Here is a 24,549-nt window from a genome sequence, read left to right on the forward strand (position 1 = left end):
GTGCACTGATAGGTACCGTGGGAATATTGGATTTAAGTCAAGAGAGTTAATACGAAACCTCCTGAGGTTTTGGTGATCTCTGAAAAGGCCATTTGTACTAATGTTTAGCTTACTAATTGCTTATTTTCCCACCCTGTTTTATTTTTTAATGGGAAAGCAGGCAGTGAAAAATCTCATAGCCTTAGTGCTACTTGAAGAGGTTATTATGGACTCTATCCTTAAAAATTTGAAGTCCTGTTACACGTTGCTTAACAACAGGGATACCTTCCAAAAAATGCATCATTAGGCGATTTCTTCCAGCCTGTTGCTCCTAGGCTACAAATCTGTGTAGCATGTTACTATAGCGAATACTGTAGGCAGTTGGAACACAATGGCAAGTATTTGTTTATCTAAACATAGAAAAGGTACAGCAAAAATATGGTATTGTATCTGTGGGACCACAGTTGTCTCTGTGGTCTGCTGTTGACCAAGACATTATGTGGTGCCTGACTATAGTTACCTATGTCCTCACCCTGGGAGGGAAAGGAGTTTAGTTTCTGATACTGTTATTAGTGAGGTGAGCAGTAGGTGTGAACTTTGGGATATTGGTTACTACTTAAGTTGATCCTAACACTTAAATATTTTAACTTTAAAAAATTATTAAATGTAATTAAAGATGAAGTTGTTATCATTTGACCATATGTGGAAGTCAGGCTCCATAGTTTAGAATTAATATGCCTGGCCCCATGGGACATAGGGACTTCACCTCTCAACTCAGAGCCTTGATCTGAGAAGCTGTGCCAAGCCCCAGACCCTTTCCTCTGTGCTGTGCTCTTTTGGAGCCTCCACACTCCCACCACATACGGCTGCTCTGTACAGCCACACAGGATGAAGCACTTCTCAGAAGCCATAAGGAAACAGCTAAGAACTGAAACAAAACTCTGTACCTCCCTCCCAGACGAGTCAGCAGTAAGGGATGATCCGCATCTCTTTCTAGGCAAGTGAGTGGGCTTGTTGTAAAGGGGGGCTGTTCTCTTACGCCTTTCTTCTTGACCATGATCTATAAAACAGTTGGCTACTTTTAATAAAGCAGTCTGCCCATGAAAAGTAATATGAGGCTAACTGGTACATAGAAATGTAGCATCTGTGTCTTGGAACACCATGTTCAACTGAGGAAACTTCCCAGACAATTCAGTCAGTTAACAAAATCATCAGGTCATTCCATGTGTAAATTGCCATCATAAGCGCTTTCCAAAGCCCTTGAATGTGTTAGGGAGATGAGAGGTATGTGTGAAAGGTTATAGCACTTACAAGGTCAGCAACTGAAATAAGGTCACAGCTGCTGTAGGCATCAGAGGAGGAGAGAGTCATGGGAGGGAGGAGAGTCTTCCTGGATGCAGGAGCTCTTAAGAGTGGAAAGAAGGAGTGTGAGCATTCAGGCTTTTATGTTAGCTTGAGTAGAGACAGAGATGTCCAGGGTGAGAGAAGGAATGTAGATGACAGGGCAAAAGAGAATTGAAGACCTTTATTTGGAATTTGAGATCTTAAAGAAATGGAATGGGTCTTAGGGGTCATCTGGTCCAGTTCCCTTAATTATCAGATGGTCCAGTAAGACCCAACAGGTTTCCATGAGGCCACAGAACTGGCACAATTGCACAGGGGGTACCTGAGTCAAAGCTAACCTCCTTTTTGTTTGGGAGCCCTTTCTCCAGTGCACAGAGAGAGCCATCAGCCTTGGAACTAAGTAGGATGCCCCTTACCTGTGAAGAAAAGGCAAAAAGATTATTGATGAACTTATCAGACTTACAGAATGGTTTAGAAGAGTGCCTTTCACCCAGCCTCCCTAAATGTTAACGTCTTTTATAACCACAGGGCAATGATCAAAATCCAAAAAATAACATTGGTATAATACTATTAACTAATGCACAGGCCTTTTTCAAGTTTCATCAGTTGTCCTACTCATGTCCTTTTTCTGAACCAAAATCTAATTCAGGATCACACGTTACATGTAAGGAGTCGTAACATCTCCCTAGGTCTCCTTTAATCTGAAACAGTTCCTCAGTCTTTCTTATGACTTTTATGACCTTGGTACTTCTGAGAAATACTAGTCAGCTATTTTATAGAGTGTCCCTTGATTTAGGTTTGCCTGATGTTTCTTCATGATTCAATGTCGATTATGCATTTGCAAGAATACCACAGAAGTGAAGTACCCTTTTCATTGCATCAGTTCAGGAGGCAGTGATGTCAATAGTCTCATTACTGATGATGGTCAGTAACATCATTTGGTTAAGGTGGTGTCTACTGGAAAATTACTGTTTTTCCTTTTGTCATTAATAAGTATCTTGGAGCCAGGCTCAGTGGCTCATGCCTGTAATCCCAACACTTTGAGAGGCTGAGGTGGGCTGATAACTCGAGCTCAGGAGTTTGAGACCAGCCTGACCAACATAATGAGACCCCATTGCTACAGAAAATTTAAAACGTGGTCAGACATGGTGGTGTGTACCTGTAGTCCCAGCTACTCGGGAGGCTGAGGTGGGAGGATCACTTGAGCCTGGGAGGTCAAGGCTGCAGTGAGACATAATTGCACCACGGCATTCCACCTGGGCAACAGAGCTGGACCCGATCTCAAAAAAAAAAAAAAAATTATCTCGGGGGAACTGAGCATCTCTTCTAAAAGTTTCTCAGGTGATTCTGAGTGTGTTGACAAGTTTGAGATAGGATGCAGAAATACATGAAGATGTAGTGAAGAAGTTGAGAATGTTTTAATTAGAAAGTCTTATGTTAATATAGGAGGAGTGAAGCTAGATGTTCAGATAAAGGAGTAAAGAGAGACTAATGGCTCTTGAGGAAAGTGGAGCCGTCTTGAAATATGTGCTGCTGGGAGTTACTGGTTGGAAATCAGCCTGGTTTAAAGGATTGTTTCTGAGCTGCTTTGAAGTCGAATGGCATGGTGTATTGGTGAACCGAATGTGCACAAGTTCCATCACTTTTTCTACAGTGCTCAGAAATTTGGGAGCTCAAGTAGAGAAAGATTTGAATAAAGCACATTTAAGATTATGTAGGGGAGCCAAGAGACCTTGAGCTGCTCGCATGAGTGGCACTGAAATGTGCAGGCTTGGCAGGACCTGGAATGTGGTCATTAAGGGTTCCGTGGATTAGGTGACATGATGATTCAGCAGCTTGAAAAGGATACAGTGTTTGGAGGAGCTGTAAGTGTGAATACCTTACTCAGTAGGTGTGAGGGGACCGATGGCGTGGTAGGAGATGAGAAGGATGTGGTTACAAGGGCAGAGAATATATTGACACAATACCTGCAGGCCAGAGGTGGGGCCCTAGGCATAGTCCCTAATGCAAGCTGCTATGAAGGGAACCAAGTCAAAACTAAACAAGAACAACCAAGGTTTTGTGTTTTGTTTTGTTTTTTTCCTTCTTGAAACACAGTCTCGCTCTGTCACCCAGGCTGGAGTGCAGTGGCTCAATCTCGGCTCACTGCAACCTCTGTCTCCAAGGTTCAAGATAGTCTCCTGACTCAGCCTCCCAAGTAGCCAGGGGACAGGCTCATGCCACTGCACCCAGCTAATTTTTGCATTTTTTAGTAGAGACGGGGTTTCGCCAAGTTGGCCAGGTTGGTCTCGAACTCCTGACCTCAGGTGGTCCGCCCAGCTCGGCCTCTGAAAGTGCTAGGATTACAGGCATGAGCCACCACTCCCGGCCACAACCAAGTTTATTTGTTGTGTGTGTGTCATCTTCAGTTAGTAAATACTTGCTAAATTGCCTTCTCTTGTGAAACACTTATTAAAATTTTCTGATCATCTTTTGGTAGTATTTGGATATATTTTTCAAGCTTTTTGTTTAATCAGCTTATAATTGTCCATGGTTATTTGGTTATTTGTTAGAAATCTTTAAAATGTGGGAGGGGGGATGTCTCGTGGGGAGGGCTGAAAAAGGAGAAATGGAAGAAGAAATCAATGAGTACCAACATAATGATCATTTTGATCTATATAATTTACCTCATCTTTTTTTTTCTTTTTTAAATGAAAGTAGAATGTGAATTGTGAGAAAAAATATTCAAGCAAGTCTGAAATGGAGCAAATACTCTTCTTACTCCACCCCACAGGTAGACGACCATACTGAGTTTGATGTGTATTCTCCCAGAGTATTTTCTCTGTGAGACCATAGGGAATTACGTTGTAAATTGAGCACAAGGCAAATCACAACCAAACTTACCTTTGAAAACCCTTTAATTGTCCATACAGAGCAGTAAACAGTGTGGCCGTACTGTGACTCAAGATTTCCAACACCGCAAGTATTTCCTCCAACATTGAAACAGACTGCTGTTTCTTTCTTTCTTTCTTTCTTTCTTTCTTTCTTTCTTTCTTTCTTTTTTTTGAGAGGAAGGGAGTCTCCCTCTGTCGCCCAGGCTGGAGTGCAGTGGTGGCTCACTGCAAGCTCCGCCTCCCGGGTTCACGCCATTCTCCTGCCTCAGCCTCCTGAGTAGCTGGGACTACAGGCGCTGACCACCACGCCTGGCTAATTTTTTGTTTTTGTTTTTGTTTTTTTTAGTAGAGACGGGGTTTCACTGTGTTAGCCAGGATGGTCTCGATCTCCTGACCTTGTGATTCGCCCGCCTCGGCCTCCAAGGTGTTGGGATTACAGGCGTGAGCCACTGCGCCCGGCCCAGACTGCTCTTTCTTTAGTGGAGCACCAGATGCAGTAGTTGGCTTTCATTGGGCTCAGCCTGGGGACTTGTCCACACTATGAGCTGTGCGTGCACACTGAGACCCAAGCTCTGGACATATGCTCATTAAGTGAAATGGCCAGCATTGAATCACTCAGCCAGTCTCTTTCCTTGTTCACTGCTGTAACTCTTTGTTAGGAAGACATCTGCTTGTAATTCTTTAGCTGGCTCCCTTCCTTTGAACTGCAGTTATTTTTTCACATCTCAGGTGATTTATTTCGTTGCCCGTTCTTAGAGGGAAGTCTGTTCTTGTCCAGTTTTGTTTTGTTTTGTTTTGTTTGTTTTGAGACAGGGTCTTGCTCTCGCTCTGCCATCCAGGCAGTGGATGAAGTGCAGTGGCACCATCTCGGCTCAGTTCAACCTCTGCACCACTCCCCACCCCCACCCCCCAGGCTCAAGCAATCCTCCCACCTCAGCCTCCCAAGTAGCTGGGACCATAGGCATGCACCACTATGCCCAGCTAATTTTTTGTATTTTTAGTAGAGATAGGGTCTCTCACCATGTTTTCCAGGCTGGTTTCGAACTCCTGAGCTCAAGCCATCCATCCGCCTTGGCCTCCCAAAGTGCTGGGATTACAGGCATGAGCCACTGTGGCCTGCCTCAATTAAACACTTTTAAGGAATCCCTTGACTTCATGGTATGATAACATCACATTTCTCTACATCCATTTGTAATCTGAATTTTAAACCCTGTGATCAGGAATGCTGATTTTCAGCCATTCATCAATAATGTATGAAGCATTTTAAGCAACGGCAATGTCTTAGTCATATTTATGTTATGAAAAGATAATTCTAGGTGTGATTTGGAGAATGCATCCCCATTAGGCCCCCTGCAATCCAAAGAAACCAGTCGGTACACGATATATTAATCTAGGCAAGAGTTATGGGAACTTTGATTTGGGTGGTGATGGTAGACGGGGATAAATGGATGGATTTGGGAGTCAGTGATGAGTTAGCTATTGGGGCGAGGTGAAGAGGGGAGAGTTGAAGATGACTCCTAAATTTCTGACGTGTAGTAACACCATCAGTGGTATCATTACATGAAACGGAACAAGGCAGGATATCAGGCACTAGGGCGAGATCTTGAGTTCTATTTTAGATGTATTCGATTTGAGGTACCTTGAGACATTACAAGTGGAGACATTTTGAGAAGGCTGCCCAGTGGTACTGATAAGGCCTGGGAGAAAAGGACTGGATTAGAGATAGGAATCTATGAGGCATCTGCATTTAACTGTTAATTAAAGCAGTGGGTGTGGATGAGATCACTTAAGAGTCTAGAGAATAAGAAGAGGAAGCCCTAGTACCCTGCCTTGCGGGATTCCCTGTGTTTAAATGGCCTAGCCAAGGTGAATGAGGCAAAAAGGAGACAGAGAAGGAGCAACCAGAGAGTTAGGAGGGAAAATAAGGATGGTGGTGAGTCACGGAGGACCAGAAGAATGGTTTTCAGAGGCGGGTGTAATCAGCAATTCCGAATCCTGTGGAAAGTTCAGGTGTAATTGTTGGGAATGAAGTTTTTGGTGTCGGGAAAAAGAGAAAAAAAGAATTAACGCGGGAAGAAATGATCTCTCAGCAAAGAGAGCTTTACTTTCTGCAGAAAGGGTGCTACTCAATAGTTGTCTGGCCACGAGAGCACACCGAACAAAGGAGACAGAGTTATTTATAACCTGACGTGTTTACCCTACTGCTGTGTCCAGTTTCCATTGGCTGGGATAGGACCTCACACTTTACACTTTATCCTATTGGCTATTAGTTTAAAACTTTCTTAAATACGTAAGGGGAACAGAACAAAGAAAAGGAAGTTGTCCAGGACTAGTTAAGGAAGCATCTCCAAATAAGGAATGGCATGCACTGTGGGCTCCGGTGTGCCTAATTCTGTCCAGGCATGCTGGAGCAAGCTAGGAGAGCTGATTTGGAATACATACATATACACACTAATAGTGCACAGCAATCTTACAGTAAGAAATTGTGACTTTTCATAATCTTTGAAAAAGAACTTTCCCATTTCTCACAGTAATAAAGACACACAATTGTATTTAATGACATGCAGGTCAGTGACTAGCCAAAAGGATTGGGCTGAAGAGTGAGTGAGGAAAAAGACTTGGACTATGGTAAATACAGGCAAATGTTTTGAGAGGTTTAATTATGAGGTGTGGGTAGTAGCTGGGCAGGGGCGCGGGGGCGGGGGGCAGGGGGGCAGGGGGCGGTTGTGGAATCTAAGGAAGGCCTATTCGATTTTGTCAAATGGAGTCTTAATCAGGTTTAAAACTGATAGGAAGAAATTAGGTGAGGGGAGATTGACTCTGTGAGGAGGAGGTGAGGTAACAGGCAGGGTGAGTTCCTAAGAAGGCATGGGGGTGGGGAGATCCAAAAGCAGATGAGGATTAATGTAGGTGGCGGGTGCAGTATCAGCTGGTGAGGGAATTCCTTCTGAAGGAGAAGGGGGCTTTATACAGAGTCCACAATGCCATTCAATTCAGAAGTAACAACAAATAGCTTTCTCTCTCTTTTTTTTGAGACAGGGTCTCGCTCTGTCACCCAAGCTGGAGTGCAATGGTGCAATCATAGCTCACTGCAGCCTCAACCTCCTGATCTCAGCCTCAGCCTCCTGAGTAGCTGAGACTATAGGTGCATGCCACCACAGTCAGCTAACTTTTGTGTTTTTTTTTTAAGAGATGGAGTCTTGGCTGGGCGCGGTGGCTCACACCTGTAATCCCAGCACTTTGGGAGGCCGAGGCAGGCGGATCACAAGGTCAGGAGAGCGAGACCATCCTGGCTAACACGGTGAAACCCCGTCTCTACTAAAAGTACAAAAAATTAGCCGGGTGTTGTGGCGGGCACCTGTAGTCCCAGCTACTGGGGAGGCTGAGGCAGGAGAATGGCATGAACCTGGGAGGTGGAACTTGCAGTGAGCCGAGATTGCGCCACTGCACTCCAGCCTGGGTGACAGAGCAAGACTCTGTCCCAAAAAAAAAAAAAAAAAAAAGAGATGGAGTCTCACCATGTTGCCCAGGCTGGTCTCAAACTCCTAGGCTCAAGTGATCTATCTGCTGCAGCCTCCCAGAGTGCTAGGATCACAGGCGTGAGCCACCACACCCAGCCATAAATAGCTTTCTAATTAGGTTCCTGTCTCTCTCTTTCCTTCCTTTTTTTGGGGGGTGGGGTGGAGATGAGGGGAACAGCTTTATTGAGATATAATTTACATGCCGTATAGTTCACCCATTTGAAGGGTACAATTCAGTGGTTTTTAATTTATTCACAAATATGTGTAACCATAACCACAGTTAATTTTAGGACATTTTGTCACCTCACAAACCTGTACCCTTTAGCTATTCACCTCCCTTCTTTCTTACTCATCTTTTGCTGTCAAAATAGAATATGGTCTGAATTCAAATTTGAAAATCATATAATGATTTCAAAGAGAAGTATAAACTGAGGTACATGAAGAATTGTTAAGAGCTTTAAAACTTTGATCTAACCAGAGAAGCAAAGGAGGCTGAGGCCTCCTACTTAGGGTCACTGGTGTAGAATCAATAGATAATGCATTCACAAAACCTATTAGGTATCAGATTCTTCCTGTCAAAGAGAATTATCTGAAGAATAGACATAGTAAAATGGAGTAGAAAACCCAGTACATGCAGATACATTGTAAGAGAACACCTACTATTGCTAAATGATTTTCTCTTGGCCCAGAAAAATTACATTCTGGGTTACTGAATTTGCATATGGGATGATGAACTACCATCAGATCTCCAAGGCGTTACTGATAATGAAGTAGTAACAGCAGGCTGGAAAAGGTAGACTCGGCTTAGCATTGATACTGAGGGGGATTATTAGGAGGATGACTTACAAGCATTTAGAAAAGAATGTCGTAGTCAGTAGATATTAGTGTAGGTATAGTAAAAAGGTCAGACCAAATAACTTCATTTTCTCATGGTCAGGAAATAGGGAAGAAATAGTATAATTTAATTTTATCAAGGTATTTGACCAAAAAAACCTTTCGAATATAACTTGGAAATAGTTGCATATATACATGACTGAGCAGCCCTGCTCCAAGATTTGTAGTAGATCATTACTGAAAGGAGCATGATGATTCAAAGATATGATGGGCTCTATTCATGCATCATTCCTTTCCAGCATTTTAGTCAATGATTGAGGCAGGTCATGGGAGACATACATATGAGATTTTCATATGTATGTGAGAGCGTTTAGCTAATACATTGGATGTCCATCAGAATCCAGAGTTACTGCCATAATCTTGAATGATGGGCTGATGAGATTAAATTAAATAGAAAAATTAAAGTCTTCATTGCAGTGTCATTCGCCCCAGTTTAAGAATAACATTTGGAAAGACCTGTCTTTACCAAGCAGTACCTGTGAAAGCCAAAGACATTTTGTTCACTGTAAGCTCTCTCTGACTCAATTATACAATATAATTGCAAAAATTCTTAGAAGGTAGCCTTGGGCTGCACTAACATTTGTAATGGAGGAGTGGTGGTCTGGTGTCTTCTGCATTGTACCATTCTGGATAGGGCTGAATGTTAGCTCTGCCTTTCTTAGGAGGTTAATCAAAGAACCTGAGGGGAGGTTTTCTGGAGAAGATGACAATTTAGGGAAGATAGGCAGGCTGCCCTCAAGAGATTTATGTGGAAGAGAAGTTAAAATATTGCCTGATCTGCAGTACAAACCCAGGGCCAGTAGACAGTGTAGTGAAGCAATGTTTGTCTCGTAAATTTGTCTAACAACTATCTGATTCTGAATTCAGCTCATCCTGCATTACTGGACACTGGAAATATTTAAGGTAAAGTCATGTGATTTGATAGGAAGCTTAGAAGGTTACATAACTGAATACCATGAGACTACATGATCCTCTAAGTACTGCTTAACGCTGAGGTTTTGTGAATCTGTGCAAAGTAATCTTGAAGTATATTTCTGATCATAAATGCTTCACTTTATATAAGTTTTTATAGCCTTTATGTTATGTCTCTTTAATACTCTACTTGGGTCTCCTTTGTTGGTTTATTAGCTATAAATCTTTGATTTTGTTTTTCGGTTTTTTTTTTTTAAGTGGTTGCTTTAGGGCTTATAGTATACACCTTTAACTTACTATAGTCTATCTTCAGGAAATATACTACTTCAGTTATTATAAGAACCTGACAACATTATACCTATGTACCTCCATTACACCTCTTTGAGCTATTGTTGCTGTATTTTTTGTTCTACATATGTTATAACCCCAGAATACATTGTTATTTTTGCTTTAAAGAGCCAATTCTCTTTTAAATAAAAGGGAAAATTTTGTTTAATACTGTCTTCATTGCTTTTCATTTCTTTGTGAAGAATCATTTTTCTTCAGCCAGTAGGACTTCCTTAAATATTTCACGAAGTACAAGTCTTCTGGTGATGAAATATTTCTACTTTTCTGTGTCTCAAAAACTCTATTCCGCCTTTGTTTTTCAAAGGTATTTTTGCTGTGGTATAAAATTTTAGAATGACAATTTGGTTGTGTTTTTCAGTATTTTAACAATGTTCCTCCACTATCTTTTGACTTGCATCATTCCTGTCAAGAAGTCTGTTGTCATTCTTTGATTCTTTGTCCATAGTATTTTTTCCCTCTGGCTACTTTTAGGATTCTTTATCACTGAATTTAAGCAATTTGATTATTCTGTGCCTTGGTATTGTCTTCTTGTTTCTCATGCTTGGGATTTTTCAATGTTTTGGCTCTATGGAATTACAATTTTTATTAAATTTGGATAACATTCGTCCATTATGTCTTCAAATAGTTTGTCTGCCCTTCCACCTCTTTTGGGGGCTGCAGTTACACATCTGTGAGGTTGCTTAAAGTTATCCCCTAGCTCACTAATGAGATGTCCCTTTTTTCCCCCTAAGTTTCATTTTAGATAGTTTTTAGGCTCTCTCTTTGTGTTTACTAACCTATTCTTATCTACTATCTAATCTGCTGTTAATCCCATCTGGTATAATTTTTATCTTAGACCTTGTAGTTTTATTTCTAAGTGTTTCATTCAGGTGTTTTTTATGCCTTTCATTCGTCTACTTAACATGGTACATGTTAGTGATAGATAACTATTTGTAGTTGTAGTAACTATTTTAATGTCCTTATTGAGTAACTATTTTAATGTCCTTGTTGAGTAATTCTGCCATCTGTGCCATTTCCACAGCTGTTTCTGTTGATGAGTTCTTCTTCTTATTAGTCGTGTTTTCCGATTTTGGTCCTTTCCAGGATTGCTGTTAAGCTTTGTTGGGCAGGACCAGATCAGAGTTTGGCCTAGGATTAATTTTGTATGCCTACTGAGGCAAAACCCCCTGAGTACTTTGCTTGATGACTAGTGAATATGAGGTTTTCCATTAGGCTGGTAGGAAACAGGAGCTATTTCCAGCCCCATGTGAGCTCCAAGGTTCTGGTTCCTAGCCTTGGCTACTTTCTTTACCCACGTGTGGTTATCAGTACTCAGTTGAAGACATGAGTGGGCTCTGCAGGTCTCTGCCATGCTCTTTCTGGGCAGCTCTTTCCTCTCTGCCACTCTGCCCTGTTGTAAACTCTAGTCTTCTTGGCCTCCCTGGGTTGCCAGGTCTGCCTCTTCAACTAATGGAGAACACCTCTTCTGGCTGGCTCCCCCGTCCTGGTGCTGTGACCTAGCAAGAAGGTAGGGTAATTATGAAGTTTCCCTCATTTGTTTCCTTCTCTCAGGGATCACTGTCCTGTACTGCCTGAAGTCCACTGTTTAAAAGTCATTGTTTTGGCCAGGCACGGTGGCTCACACCTGTAATCCCAGCACAAGTTGGGCAGATCGCTTGAGCCCAGGAGTTTGAGACCAGCCTGAGCAAGATGGCAAAACCCCATCTCTACTAAAAATATAAAAATCGGCCTGGCATGGTGGCACACACCTGTGGGAAACCCAGCTACCCAGGAGGCTAAGGCAGGAGGATCGATTAAATCCAGGAAGTTGAGTCTGCAGTGAGCTGTGATCCCACCACTGCACTCCAGGCCTGGGCGACAGCACGAGACCCTGTCTCAAAAAAAAAAAAAAGTCGTTTTATGTATCTTATCCTACTCATTAGTCTTTTTCATGGGGAAAGGTAAATCTGGCCCTTCTCTATCTTGAGCAGAAGTAGAAGCTCTTTAGTGACTTTATATCTATCACTAACACCTTAGCTTTGCACTCACCCATTTTCTGCTCTCTTCCCTTATTTCCTCCACACCTTTTCTGTGATAAGACTTGTACTTTCCCTTCTCCCTCATCCCTAGCTCATGCCATTCCTTATCCTCCGTACTTGCTTGTCAGAATCTCTTCATTCTTAGGGATCAGCCCAGTTGCCTCTTTGGTGATGTTTCCCTCCCACTTGAGGAAGTGAACCTTTCTCCCTGTTTTGTTTCTGCCATAGATAAACATGGTTTTCAGTGTTTGGGTGTCTGTGTTGTGCACATGCTGGCCTTCCTGTGGTGTATGCATGTTGGTCCCCATGTGCACGCATACATAGCGCCCAGCTCCTGAGGGCAAGGATGGAGCTTGCCCACTTTGCTTCTTGTTCATAGGTCCATGGGTCTGTAATATAGAGAGGTGATTTGACAAATTTTGACGTGTTATATGTTTGTTAAAATGAATTGTTTTTTCTCCTCTCCCCAACTCCTCTCTCTAAAATTAGGCTACAGAAGAAGTTTCCAAAAATCTGGTTGCCATGAAAGAAATTCTGTATGGCACAAATGAAAAAGAGCCTCAGACAGAAGCAGTAGCTCAACTTGCTCAAGAACTCTATAATAGTGGGCTCCTTAGCACCCTGGTAGCTGATTTACAGCTCATTGACTTTGAGGTAAGAAATCAATTTCTTATTTTTAAAAAACAGTACCCTGTGCATAATTCTTTTCTATACGTTCTCTCTTTTGGAACATCGTAAGATTCCTTTTGGGCTCTTGGCTCAGGTTTACTGACCTCTGTCAGCATGCCTGGGCTGCCTGCCCTGATTAGCAGAGCAAAGGCAGGAACCCAGGGGTGTTTCAGGCTTGGGACAGGGTTCTTCCCTGTTTCATCACATTGGACATGGAGTTTCTTAGATATTCATTATGCCATTTCATTTAGGTTGTTTTAAAAAACAACTGCTCATTAGAGCACTCTAGTACTCTAATAATTCACTGGCCCTTGACTTTCAAGGAATAAACAATCTAAAGACAGCTATAGAATGTTAGAATTTCAGAGGAAGATACAATCTTAAGAGAACATCCAGTTATGTCTTCGTTACCTGTTAATTCATTACAACCAGAGACCATATGTGTTTTGTTTGCTTAGCACTGCTTTTAAATTTTAAATTAGTGTAACATTTAAGTGACAGGACATTTATACACGGTCTGAATTTCTGGCTTCTCTTGAAAAGCTTGATTCTAGCAATATTGGGTATATAGTCCTACTTGGCCCTTCAGCTAGAGCAGAGTAGCATCACAGGGCGTCTACACCTGGGTTTGCTGTAGGTGGCACAGCTTGCTCCTCCTGTCTCAGGGCCCATTTGCATCTCCTGCCCAGCCCTGGTAGGCATTTGACATTGTTGCCCGAGTTAATACAGTTGGATCATGCTATGTTAAATATTTAGTGGATTTAACAGTGAGAATAATGATCCTGGATACCATCTGAATATTTGCGATGCATATATGGTAATGAAGCTAATGAAGCGCTGTGGCATGGCCATGCCTCTTTAACTCTTTGTCATCAGCGTGCTTTGTTTTAAGCCCCAGTGTTTGTCAGCCTGAGTGAATGGATGTCTGTACAGGTGCTTGAAAGACAGGTACATGTTCCAGAGGAGAAAATGACAGACGTATAGCCAGATTAAATTTTGGAAAAGGATAAGAGGGTATGGTTCATAAGTTGAGTATAATACTGTTAATAAAATAAAGTAAAATTTTATTTCTGTCCTACTGTAGAGCAGATAGAACTGCAATGTTTTCATTTCATAGCTGATTTCATGTATTTTTAATAATGTATCAAATTCCAACAGCAACAATTTGTATTTCCTCTGCAAAGTTGGGGATGTAGTGGAACATCTAGGTTCCTTCTCCTTTGTCTGCCTCCACCCGACCTGGACACTGAATTTAATATTTATGTGGAACTTTAAAGACATCAACTTAAAAGAAAAGTGTGCCCTTAAGGCTGGTTCTTAGAGATTGCCATTTCTGCTCCTGAGCTAGTGCGGGGCCCAGGATGATCTCTCTGTCTGTGGTTTAGGTATACCCTGGAAAGCTAGCATTTCACTCCCTCTCCTATGGGCGTGTTAGCCTTGTAACAAGTGGCTGTTCAGAAATGCCACTTGGAGTCCAGTTCTCCATTTGTTGATTTCTTGTGCAGCTTTCTGATTGTAAGATTCACTGGAAAGATCCGTCTGTTTTGTACAGTAGTGTAATGAAGTTCTGATCTCTGAACTACTGTATCATGTAATACTTAGTACCTTCATTATTAATCTATATAAAGTCTTCCCTAAACAGGCCTAGTTTAATTGGAAGATAGGTCTACTTTCCATTAAAGCCCAGCTTCATACAGAATTATTCCATTTTTAATATAGCAGCAGAGTATATTTTCCTCTCCTTCCATCACTATGAAAGGAAAGCACATATAGTGTTCCCAACGTAAGCATCTTATTTGAAGCTGCTTGTTCCATTTGGGTGGAATTCAGATCCCTTAGATTGTTAACATATTGCAGGGTTTTGTTTCTCATATCAGAGTCAGCGTGATCCTGAGACTTAGAAATGGTGGAAATTATATGTGGAATATAGTCAACCCATTGTTGCTTTTGTCAACACATTGTTCATGTTAAAAATAGTACACTAGTAAACTTACAATTTGGAATTACAAATGAAGAGATAATTTAATGTCTATGAATGTGTTAAAGTCAGATATTCAGTCATAACAATAAGTACAATGGCCTTATTCGAGTTCATTTGGGAGGGTGAATGAGCATTTTGATGTTTAGTCAGGAAAATATGTTAATGATTGTATTCCTAATAGGGCAAAAAAGACGTGGCTCAAATTTTCAACAATATTCTCAGAAGACAAATTGGTACGAGAACTCCTACTGTTGAATACATCTGCACCCAACAGAATATTTTGTTCATGTTATTGAAAGGGTATGTACAATGTAATAAAATTTGTATTCTCAGTTGAACATAAAGGAAGGATTGCCTTGGGAAAAAAAACAGGATGCTGAATGTGGGAAGCATTTTCTCTGTAGTTAGATAATTTTTCCATAGATTTTGAACACATTTCCCTCCTTGAAATTCAACCTGTGAGCTAAATTGAATTTGAAAATGCCCTACAGGTGGGAATTTAAAATTAGGTGAATTCTGAGCTTTTAAATTCACAAATCCAGCATGACTGAAGGAAAAAATAATAATTCTCTGTGGTCTTATTTCTGTTCTCTAGGATTTAAAAAAGTTGAATTTCATTGAAGTATCAGTTAAGTTATATATTGAAAGACATCTCCTTTGGACATAGTACGCACGCTGTAAGGCAGTAAAAGCTGCCTCTTAAATGGAGCATGGATTCTCTACAGCTTTACTTTGTTGAGTCAGCAAAGTACATGTTTATGAAGTAGTGTCCTTTGATTTTTACCTCTCTGTGTCCACTTACTAATCCATATAATTTGGTAATTCACAGTGCATCTTCCTGAAATTACTACTGGTCTAAGCAGGCATTAATGTTTGGGTAGTCTTGTCAGTTTAAAAAAGCCTGAAAACCGAACCATAGAACCAAATGCCCTTCTCCCTCATCCCTGAGCCTCATTGACTGTCAAGGTAACCTCCTGCTGTTTCACACCAGAGTTGTGTGCCAGCCCCGGGTATGGTGTGCATCTGTTTGTCCCAGCATTGGTGGTGGTCTGTTCTATTAAGTTGGCGGGCAGGCATGTTCCTGGCATGACTGTTGGTGTGAATCAGCTTGCTCTACTCCTCCCGGCTTTATAGCTTGCCTCAGTCTGATTCACGTCTCTGCGGTTTAACACTTCCCCCAAGTTCAAGCTTGTTTAGACAAAGTGTGAGTCAGTGCCTGTGTTGCACGCCAGCGTTCCGTTTCCCTCTTTCTATTTCTAACCATCTGTGTTACTTCTTCAGATTTTGGGATACAGAACTTTTGGCATCTAATTTTTTGTTGTATCAATTCAGAGTTGTATGTAAAAACATGTAGTGAGCAGTGTGAAATTGTGGTGATCTTAGAGCAGCTTTCAGGTGCCTTTGTGTGTTTTTAAAGCCCATATTTCCTTTTCCATAGAAACCAAGGATTATTAAAATCAATACATTAGTTAACTCTGCTGACATTTTTCACTTCAGAGTAATCAGAGGCATGATATGAATGTTGTTAAATGGCATGTAAAGAAAGACTTTTGAGATACAATTTACAGTTTAGAGCTCTCACCTGTGCTGGCCAGAGCAGACACTTCCAGCCAGGAAGTAGCATGGAGAATGCAACTGGTGGGCCCACCAGAAGCCCCGCCCACCTCCTTTGTTGTGAAAAATATACGTACAACTAGAGGGAATATGTAACATACCGGTTCCTACCCTAAACCCAGCTTCAACAGTTACGAATGTTCTGTCATTCTTGTTCCTCTAGTCCTTGCCCCCTTTTTCCTCTGACACATGACATCACCTCAGTATGCATCCCTAGTACACATTACAAAACACAGTATAACACAGTTACGATACCATTTGCAAACCTAATGTCTAATGCCCAATCTACAGATTTCCTCAATTTTCACAAAAATGGCATTTTACAGTTCGTTTATTTAATATTACTTCCAGGCCGGACATGGTGGCTCACACCTGTAATACCAGCATTTGGGAGGCCAAGGCGGGTGGATCACTTGAGTCCAGGAGTTTGAGACCAGCCTGGGCAATATGGTGAAACCCCGCCTCTACTAAAAATACAAAAATTAGCCGGGTGTGGTGGCACACACCTGTAATCCCAGCTATTCGGGAGGCTGAGGCACAAGAATAGCTTGAACCCAGGAGATGGAGGTTGCAGTGAGCCAAGATTGCGCCACTGCACTTTAGCCTGGGTGACAGAGCAAGACTTGATTTCCAAAAAAAAAAAAGTTCCAAACAAGGCCCACAAACCCACAAACTGAATTTGGTTAATACTCTGAGCTCTCTTTTAATCTGTAATAGTTAATATTATGCCATCTCTTTGTTGAAGCCTGGATTGTTTGTTTTGTAGAAAAATCATATATTTTAGACTTGGCCTTCCTGTTGCTTCTGTAACATGTTCCACTATCCGCTAGTGATTTAACTGGTGGATAGTTAGATCTGGCTTTTTTTTATTAGATTCAGATTCACTTTGAGGGGGGCAAAAGTTCATGGATGGTGCTGTGTGCTTCATATTGGGTGGCACTGGTTATCCCATTTCTGGTGATGTTCGGATTGACCGGTGGATGCAGGTGTCCTCAGTCTGTAATCTGTCCATTACAAAATTCTCATTGACCTTTCACCTCCTGGTTTTAGTTTCCATTGAGAATCATTGCCTAGATTCAGAATGACAGTTTCCTGATTCTGTTATTTCTTCTTCATATAATTAAATTGTTTCTATAAAGAAGAACCCTTCTTCCTTGATGACTTAGTTATCCCAAAATAGTCTCATTTTTTAGTATAATCAGGTATTTTTTTTTAGTATAATCAGTTGGTGACCTGACCACTTCCTTAGATAAGTATTGAGTTGTTTTAAGGATCATTATAAACTCACGTTTTTGTCTTTTTAAAAATTATATTTGATATGTCTCAATCCATTCCAGTCATTACTTTCTTGTGTCCAAGTTGCCCCATCTTTGGCCCTTGGGAACTCCTTCAAGTTGCCTTCTGTGTTCTTTTGGCAAGACCCCATCAGTCTGTGATTGCTTCCTTGCTTTCTGGCGTAGGATGACCATCTTGCTCATTTTGTACGAGTCCTGCCAGACCTGGAAACAGCTGTTTCTTGAAGGAGCGCTGTGAATTGCATTTTAAGATTTTTGTACTTTTGTTAATTAATTTAGACTGCTTCCATACAGTGTGATTATCTTCTTAGGCTGTGAGTACTTCTATGTTAGATATTTATTTGCGGGGCCATGCTGCTAATATTAGCATGCATTTGAAGTCGTATTGCTAGTGTTAGACTACATTTGGAGGCGATTTTTTTTTTACTGGCAATTTACATGTTAGTATGCTGTTCACTCTAGTGCTCACAGGTTATACAGCATAACTGTTTGCCTTGTATTTACTGGTTTATGGTTTAATCGTTTAGACAAGCTTGACAAGCCTCCATCAAAACCTGTTCAACTCGTACCAAACTGTCTTACCCTTGTCTTTCCTGCCTACTAAAGCTCAGCAAAGATGAATTGTATGATCAGCCATTTTGTGAGCAGATATTTCCATCAAGTAAGAGCCGGTCAGCATTCTAGTTGCATGCCTCCACTGATGCCAAGAAGTGTGGTTTTATCTTTTTGAGGATCTGTGATGTGTAAGAGGACACCACTACTAGATAACAAATGAGTACTACAGGATTTCAGAGGATAAAATGTGGTTTGGGTTAATAAGGCAAGGGTTGATAAAAGGAATAGGACTTAAGATGGGAGTTCCTAGTAGTTTAGAATTTACACAGGCAGAAAAGAGAGAAGGCATCCTAATGGCATATGACTGGGAACAAAGGCACAGGGGCAGGAATGAACATAACATGATTGGCAGCAATAAGGAGAGAATTTGAAAGTTGTGTGGCAGGTTGGGAGGTGACATTGTGCTAGAACAGGAGATCTAATAAGAGGAAGACTGGATAGTTAAGTCCAGAAGTTTGTCTTTATTTGATTAGCTAGAAGAAATCATTTTAAGCTCCCAAGCTGGAAATGCTGTTGATACACTTGTGTGTTGGGTAGATTTATTATGACAGAGCTTGAACAAAGGTGCTGGCTAGGAATCATTTCCAATTGTCCAGGTATGAATTAATGTAGCAGTGGGAATGGATAAAAGGAAATGAAACTAAGATAATCAGAAAAATATTTTTTAAAGCCTTTGAAGGCTTTTAAAGCCTGACATTGAAGTTGGGAAGATTTGCAGTAAAGAAGGAAAGGTTTAGAACTGGGCTGTCCAATATAGTAGCTACTAACCACATGTAATTAATTGAAATTAAATAATATTTACGATTCAACCCCACAGTCACACTAGACAAATTTCAGGTGCTCAGTAGCTACATGTGGCCAATCTCACCATAATGAACAGCACAGATACAGAACATGGAAATTTCTGTTAGACCTGGTTTAGAACTGGGTAACTGAAACAAAATAATGATGCCAAATTATAGAAATGAGGAAGCAGGGGGGTGGGGGTGATTTTATGGAGGGGGATGAGATTTGATTTGAGACACGTTGAGTTTATGGTAGCCCTTTAACGGAAGTTGTCCAGAGGCAACAGAAAATGCCTAACTAATTCAGGAGTAGACATGGAGGTGGGGTTAGTAGTCATGGTGGGAGCCATGAGATTGTATGGGCTTTCATTAGCAGGCTGTAGGCAACAGGTGAAGACCTCAGCCAGGCAAGAAATGGGAACAGTCAGAGAGATAGAAAGGAGAACATGAAAGGTTTTATTTTGGTTTTTTACAGCACTGTCAGGACACTTGAGTAGAAGACTCTATTTAGCCAAGAGGGAATCTTTGCTGGCCCGTTATTTCACTAGTGTGTTGGGAAATGGAATATGACTAGAGGAGAATGTGAGGTGGAAAGAAAGCCAGTGCATGCAGCTTGAGAGGAAGTAGAAGAGAGCGATGTGTTTGAGGGGGCGGAAGAGTCCAGTCAGAGGGCTTGTGCACATCTGAAGGGGAAATGCCTCTTGCTTGGCTGAGAGGTGTCTCTCTAATGGCGGGGAAGGAAGAAGCCAGAGACATGGAGATGAGCATAGGGAAGGCTGTGTGCAGAGAGCTGATGAGGGGGGTCTGCCTGCTCCTTGGCCCCTGGGCTCTCTGATGGGGACACTTTGTAAAGTCCTCAGGAGGAGGCTTATCAGCTTGGTAGTGTTTACATGTGGCTGAGAGTCTCCAAGTACTATCTTGAGTATTGAATTGAAACAACAAGGTATAAATTCTATATATTTGTAGACCTATTTAGATATTCTGAATTTGGGGAAATATTTTGTTTTCTGTTTTTTGATTTAGCTTTTGGTTTTTCTGAGTGTCAAGAGCACCATCTGTAAAAGCTAACCCCTGTATGGAGTGGTATGACCCGAAATACTTCTCTTGAAATCTTTCAGCTTAAATAATGAACCTTTAGTCACACAGTCACTCGTATGGCTATTTTTCTTTGGTTTAAGGCGGTCATCACCAACCAGTGTGTGTTTGCACTCTGGAGTCAGTTTACCTGAGCACATGCTCTGCTCCGACAGAAATACCTTCTGTAATCTGCGATGGTCATTTAGTTAGGATACATGTCTGAAAACTTTCTTTGCCCTGAAAGTTTGAACTGTTCAGTGTTGGAGTTTTGAAAAAGCAATCATGTTTGGTTTTTTTGTTTGGTTTTTTGTTTTTGCAGGTATGAATCTCCAGAAATAGCTCTAAATTGTGGAATAATGTTAAGAGAATGCATCAGACATGAACCACTTGCAAAAATCATTTTGTGGTCGGAACAGTTTTATGATTTCTTCAGATATGTCGAAATGTCAACATTTGACATAGCTTCAGATGCATTTGCCACATTCAAGGTAACAAAAACTGTAGAATTCTAAATATCCTTGAAAGTCAGAGGTGTGCTGTTTTTCTAAACCTTCATTGCCCTCCTAAATCTACACGTGGCTGCCCTCTAGTAGGAAGAGAAAGATACATTTTGTATGTGTTTGTGTGATAGAGGTATATGCAGTAAAGTCACAGCTTTAAAAGGGTGGAAAAGTTAGATTCTAAAGTCTATCTGAAAGACAAAAGTCCTGTGTGGTCAAAATTCTACTTTGCTGTTAAATTATAATTAAGTATGGTATACTGTACAGCATATGTAACAACCAGGTTTTCTCCTGTGTTGAAACATTGTGTAGCAGTTTCTTTGGTTAAGCACCAGATGAAGTAGTTGGCTTCTGTTCAGGTTTATGTTAATTTGGAATATACACTTCATGAAATATTAGGACCACATTCAGGACAGAGATACTCACATTGTGGACAGGCCTGAGGAAACAGTGGATTCACCTCTCCCATCTCTGCTCACACTGGATCATGTCGATTAAATGTAGAGCGTGGACAGAATCACCCACACTATTCAAATCATAATGTATCTTCCCCGCTCCCCCATCTACCTTTCCTCCCTTGGTGTATATTTGTATAAATTAAATACATACATGATGTGACAGCACTGTACAACATGCAGATTCTTGTTTTGAGTTACAAGGTTCTATGCTGTTTACAATCTATGAATAAAGCAGGAGTCTTTTACAATGAGAGCAAGCCTTTGTAGGTTACATTCCCTTATATAAATTGCCTAACCTTATGAGTAAATATTTAGAACTGTTTTAATATAAACCAATACTTGCCAGGCGCAGTGGCTCGTGCCTGTAATCCCAGCACTTTAGGAGGCTGAGGCGGGCGGATGACCTGAGGTCGGGAGTTCGAGACCAGCCTGACCAACATGGAGAAACCCCGTCTCTACTAAAAATATAAAATCAGCCGGGCGTAGTGGCGCATGCCTGTAATCACAGCTACTCGGGAGGCTGAGGCAGGAGAATCGCTTGAACCCAGGAGACGGAGGTTGTGGTGACCCGAGAATCACACCATTGCACTCCAGCCTGGGCAACAAAAGCGAAACTCCATCTCAAAAAAAAAAAAATGTATACACGCACACACACACACACCCCAAAGAATATATATATATACACACCAGTATTTAGCATACTGATATGCAGACGACCATGCTCAGAAACCATGAACACTATCACAGTGAGAAGTGGCCACCTTTCTTGTGAGGGTCCATTTTCATGATTATGAAAAGCCCCTGAAATAATGAGCACACACTTTGGTCTCTGGGTGAAATATGTCCCACCTCAGAGTGAATGAATGCCCTAAAGATAGGATGAAACCTGGGGACCTGATCATTAGGGTTTTACCTTGAATGAGAATCAGGTCATAAGGCCCCCAGGGATTTATTGAATGAGAATCAGGTCATAGTATGAGAGCTCCCCAGGAATTTATTTCCCAAAACTCTTAAAGAGGGAGTTGAAAGCCTCAGGTGAGGCCCCAGATATTTATATGTAGGTGTACAAAGCAAAACAAAATGAATTTGAGATTATAACATAGAGTGGTCAATATGATGTCTTAGGTGTCACCACAGTTGGTGGGCTAGGACTCATGCTTATAATGCATCGGTGGAAGGGTATGTCCCATTCAGAAGTAGCAGACCTGCCATGAAGGGCGGTGTAGCAGCACCATGTGTCAAGGAGAGATTCCCCTGTGTGGAAGGACAGCCAGGAGCCTGAGGGTGGCAGTACTCTGGCCACATGAGGGTGAAGGAAGAGGATTGAGCAGCAGTGGTGTGGGAGAATGCAGCAAGACCCCTGACCCCGTCAGGATGTGGTTGACATGCTTCTGGCACAGATGGCAAAGGTGGCTCAGAGGTGAGAGAGATGTACTGACTATGTGCTGGAAATGGGATTTGCAGTGAGTCTCATCTGGCCTGGCTGATAATTTCATTTCAGTTAGGGTTACTTCTTTTGATAATTCTCACCAAGGAGAAAATGTCAGTGATGGATCGCTATGGGTAAAGCAGCCCTATCAGGTCATGGTGGCCAGAGAGGGAGACTGGGCAGCCAGGCAGGTCACCCCTACTTGATAAAGAGGAAGCTTCATAAAACAAGGTAGTGTCCTAAGGGTGAGCTCTGGAAGAGAGAGCCCTGGGGAGCTGGCCTGGAGTGTGCATCTCAGGTGCTCCTTATTGCATGGAAAGGAAGGAGCTGAGAGGAGAGGTCCCCCAAAAGAGGGTTCTCCAAGAAACAAAATTAAGCAGAGTCTACAGCCAAGACAACACGTGAAAGAGAGGACAGACCTCCCATCATAATCTCAGGGTGGCTAAACTAGCAGACAGGTGGAAGTCACCTTCCTACTCCTCCCTGAAAGAAACTCCAGTCAGGGAAGAAAGGAAGACCAGCAGGAACAGCCTTACAGCTGCACACCAGAGGCGCTGACAAGGAGGGACACGTTGCTGCTCCTCTCCTGTCTTGCTGCTAGTCTCCTGTTTGCAGAGCATATTCTTATAATGGAAAAGAAGAATAGATCTATGGTTCATGCTTTCCTTTGAGAATGTGGCAAGAGCGCCCTCCCAGAAAACGTGCTCTACACACAAAAATTTCCAAACACGTGGCTCATCCATAGCCCTGGAAAAGGTGCTGAGTCTTTAAAGGAAATTAGAACTGCTCTAGGCCAGGCATAGTGGCTCACGCCTGTAATCCCACCACTTTGGGAGGCTGAGGTGGGTGGATCACCTGAGGTCAGGAGTTTGAGACCAGCCTGGCCAACATGATGAAACCCCGTCTCTACTGAAAATACAAAAAATTAGTTGTGGTGACATGTGCATATAGTCTCAGCTACTCAGGAGGCTGAGGCATAAGAATCCCTTGAACCTGGGAGGCAGAGGTTGCAGTGAGCCGAGATCACGCCACTGCACTCCACCCTGGGCGACGGAGTGGGACTCTGTTTAAAAAAAAAAAATGTTCTAAATATGTCCAAAATTCATAGCTTGAATAAATGGATGCTCAGATAGTAAACCAGATGGCCAAATATTTGTAAATTTTTTTTTCTTTTTTGAGGAATTAAGGAGATGGAGAGGGGCATTAGAAAGCCAAAAATATGTTTCCAATGTTCTAGAATAAAAGAAGGTAGCCTCACCAGACTGTGCCTGTGTAAGGTTCTAGAAAGTATGTCTGAAGAGATGGTTTCTGCCACTCAAAACCACACAACTACATGGAAACTGAACAACCTGCTCCTGAATGACTACTGGGTAAATAACGAAATGAAGGCAGAAATAAATACGTTCTTTGAAACCAATGAGAACAAAGACACAACCTACCGCAATCTCTGGGACACATTTAAAGCAGTGTGTAGAGGGAAATTTATAGCACTAAATGCCCACAAGAGAAAGCAGGAAAGATCTAAAATTGACACCCTAATATCACAAAAGAACTAGAGAAGCAAGAGCAAACACATCCAGAAGCTAGCAGAAGGCAAGAAATAACTAAGATCAGAGCAGAACTGAAGGAGATAGAGACACAGAAAACTTTTCAAAAAATCAGTGAATCCAGGAGCTGGTTTTTTGAAAAGATCAACAAAATTGATAGACCGCTAGCAAGACTAATAAGAGAGAAGAATCAAATAGACGCAATAAAAAATGATAAAGGGGAGACCGCCACCGATCCCACAGAAATACAAACTACCATCAGAGAATACCATAAACACCTCTATGCAAATAAACTAGAAAATCTAGAAGAAATGGATAAATTCCTGGACACATACACCCTCCCAAGACTAAACCAGGAAGAAGTTAAATCACTGAATAGACCAATAACAGGCTCTGAAATTGAGGCAATCATTAATAGACTGTCAACCAAAAAAACTCCAGGACCAGACGGATTCACAGCCAAATTCTGCCAGAGGTACAAGGAGAAGCTGGTACCATTCCTTCTGAAACTATTCCAATCAACAGAAAAAGAGGGAATCTTGCCTAACTCATTTTATGAGGCCAGCATCATCCTGATACCAAAGCCTGGTAGAGACACAACAAAAAAAAACTTTAGACCAATATCCCTGATGAACATCGATGCGAAAATCCTCAATGAAATACTGGCGAACTGAATCCAGCAGCACATCA

At 41.7% G+C, this 24,549-nt stretch overlaps 1 protein-coding gene across 4 annotated transcripts in view; it reads left to right on the forward strand.

Moving 5' to 3' along the window:
* CAB39 (calcium binding protein 39) overlaps positions 1-24,549 on the forward strand; it is a 108,603-nt gene that overhangs the window by 66,044 nt on the left and 18,010 nt on the right. For all 4 annotated transcript variants that reach the window (XM_016950678.4, XM_054680174.2, XM_054680175.2 and 1 more), the window contains 3 exons: positions 12,379-12,543; positions 14,721-14,839; positions 20,245-20,413. In XM_016950678.4, coding sequence (XP_016806167.1) covers positions 12,379-12,543; positions 14,721-14,839; positions 20,245-20,413 — 453 coding nt within the window. The remainder of the gene's footprint in view (positions 1-12,378; positions 12,544-14,720; positions 14,840-20,244; positions 20,414-24,549) is intronic.

Source organism: Pan troglodytes, chromosome 13 (assembly GCF_028858775.2).
Source record: "Pan troglodytes isolate AG18354 chromosome 13, NHGRI_mPanTro3-v2.0_pri, whole genome shotgun sequence".
NCBI classification, from domain to species: domain Eukaryota; kingdom Metazoa; phylum Chordata; class Mammalia; order Primates; family Hominidae; genus Pan; species Pan troglodytes.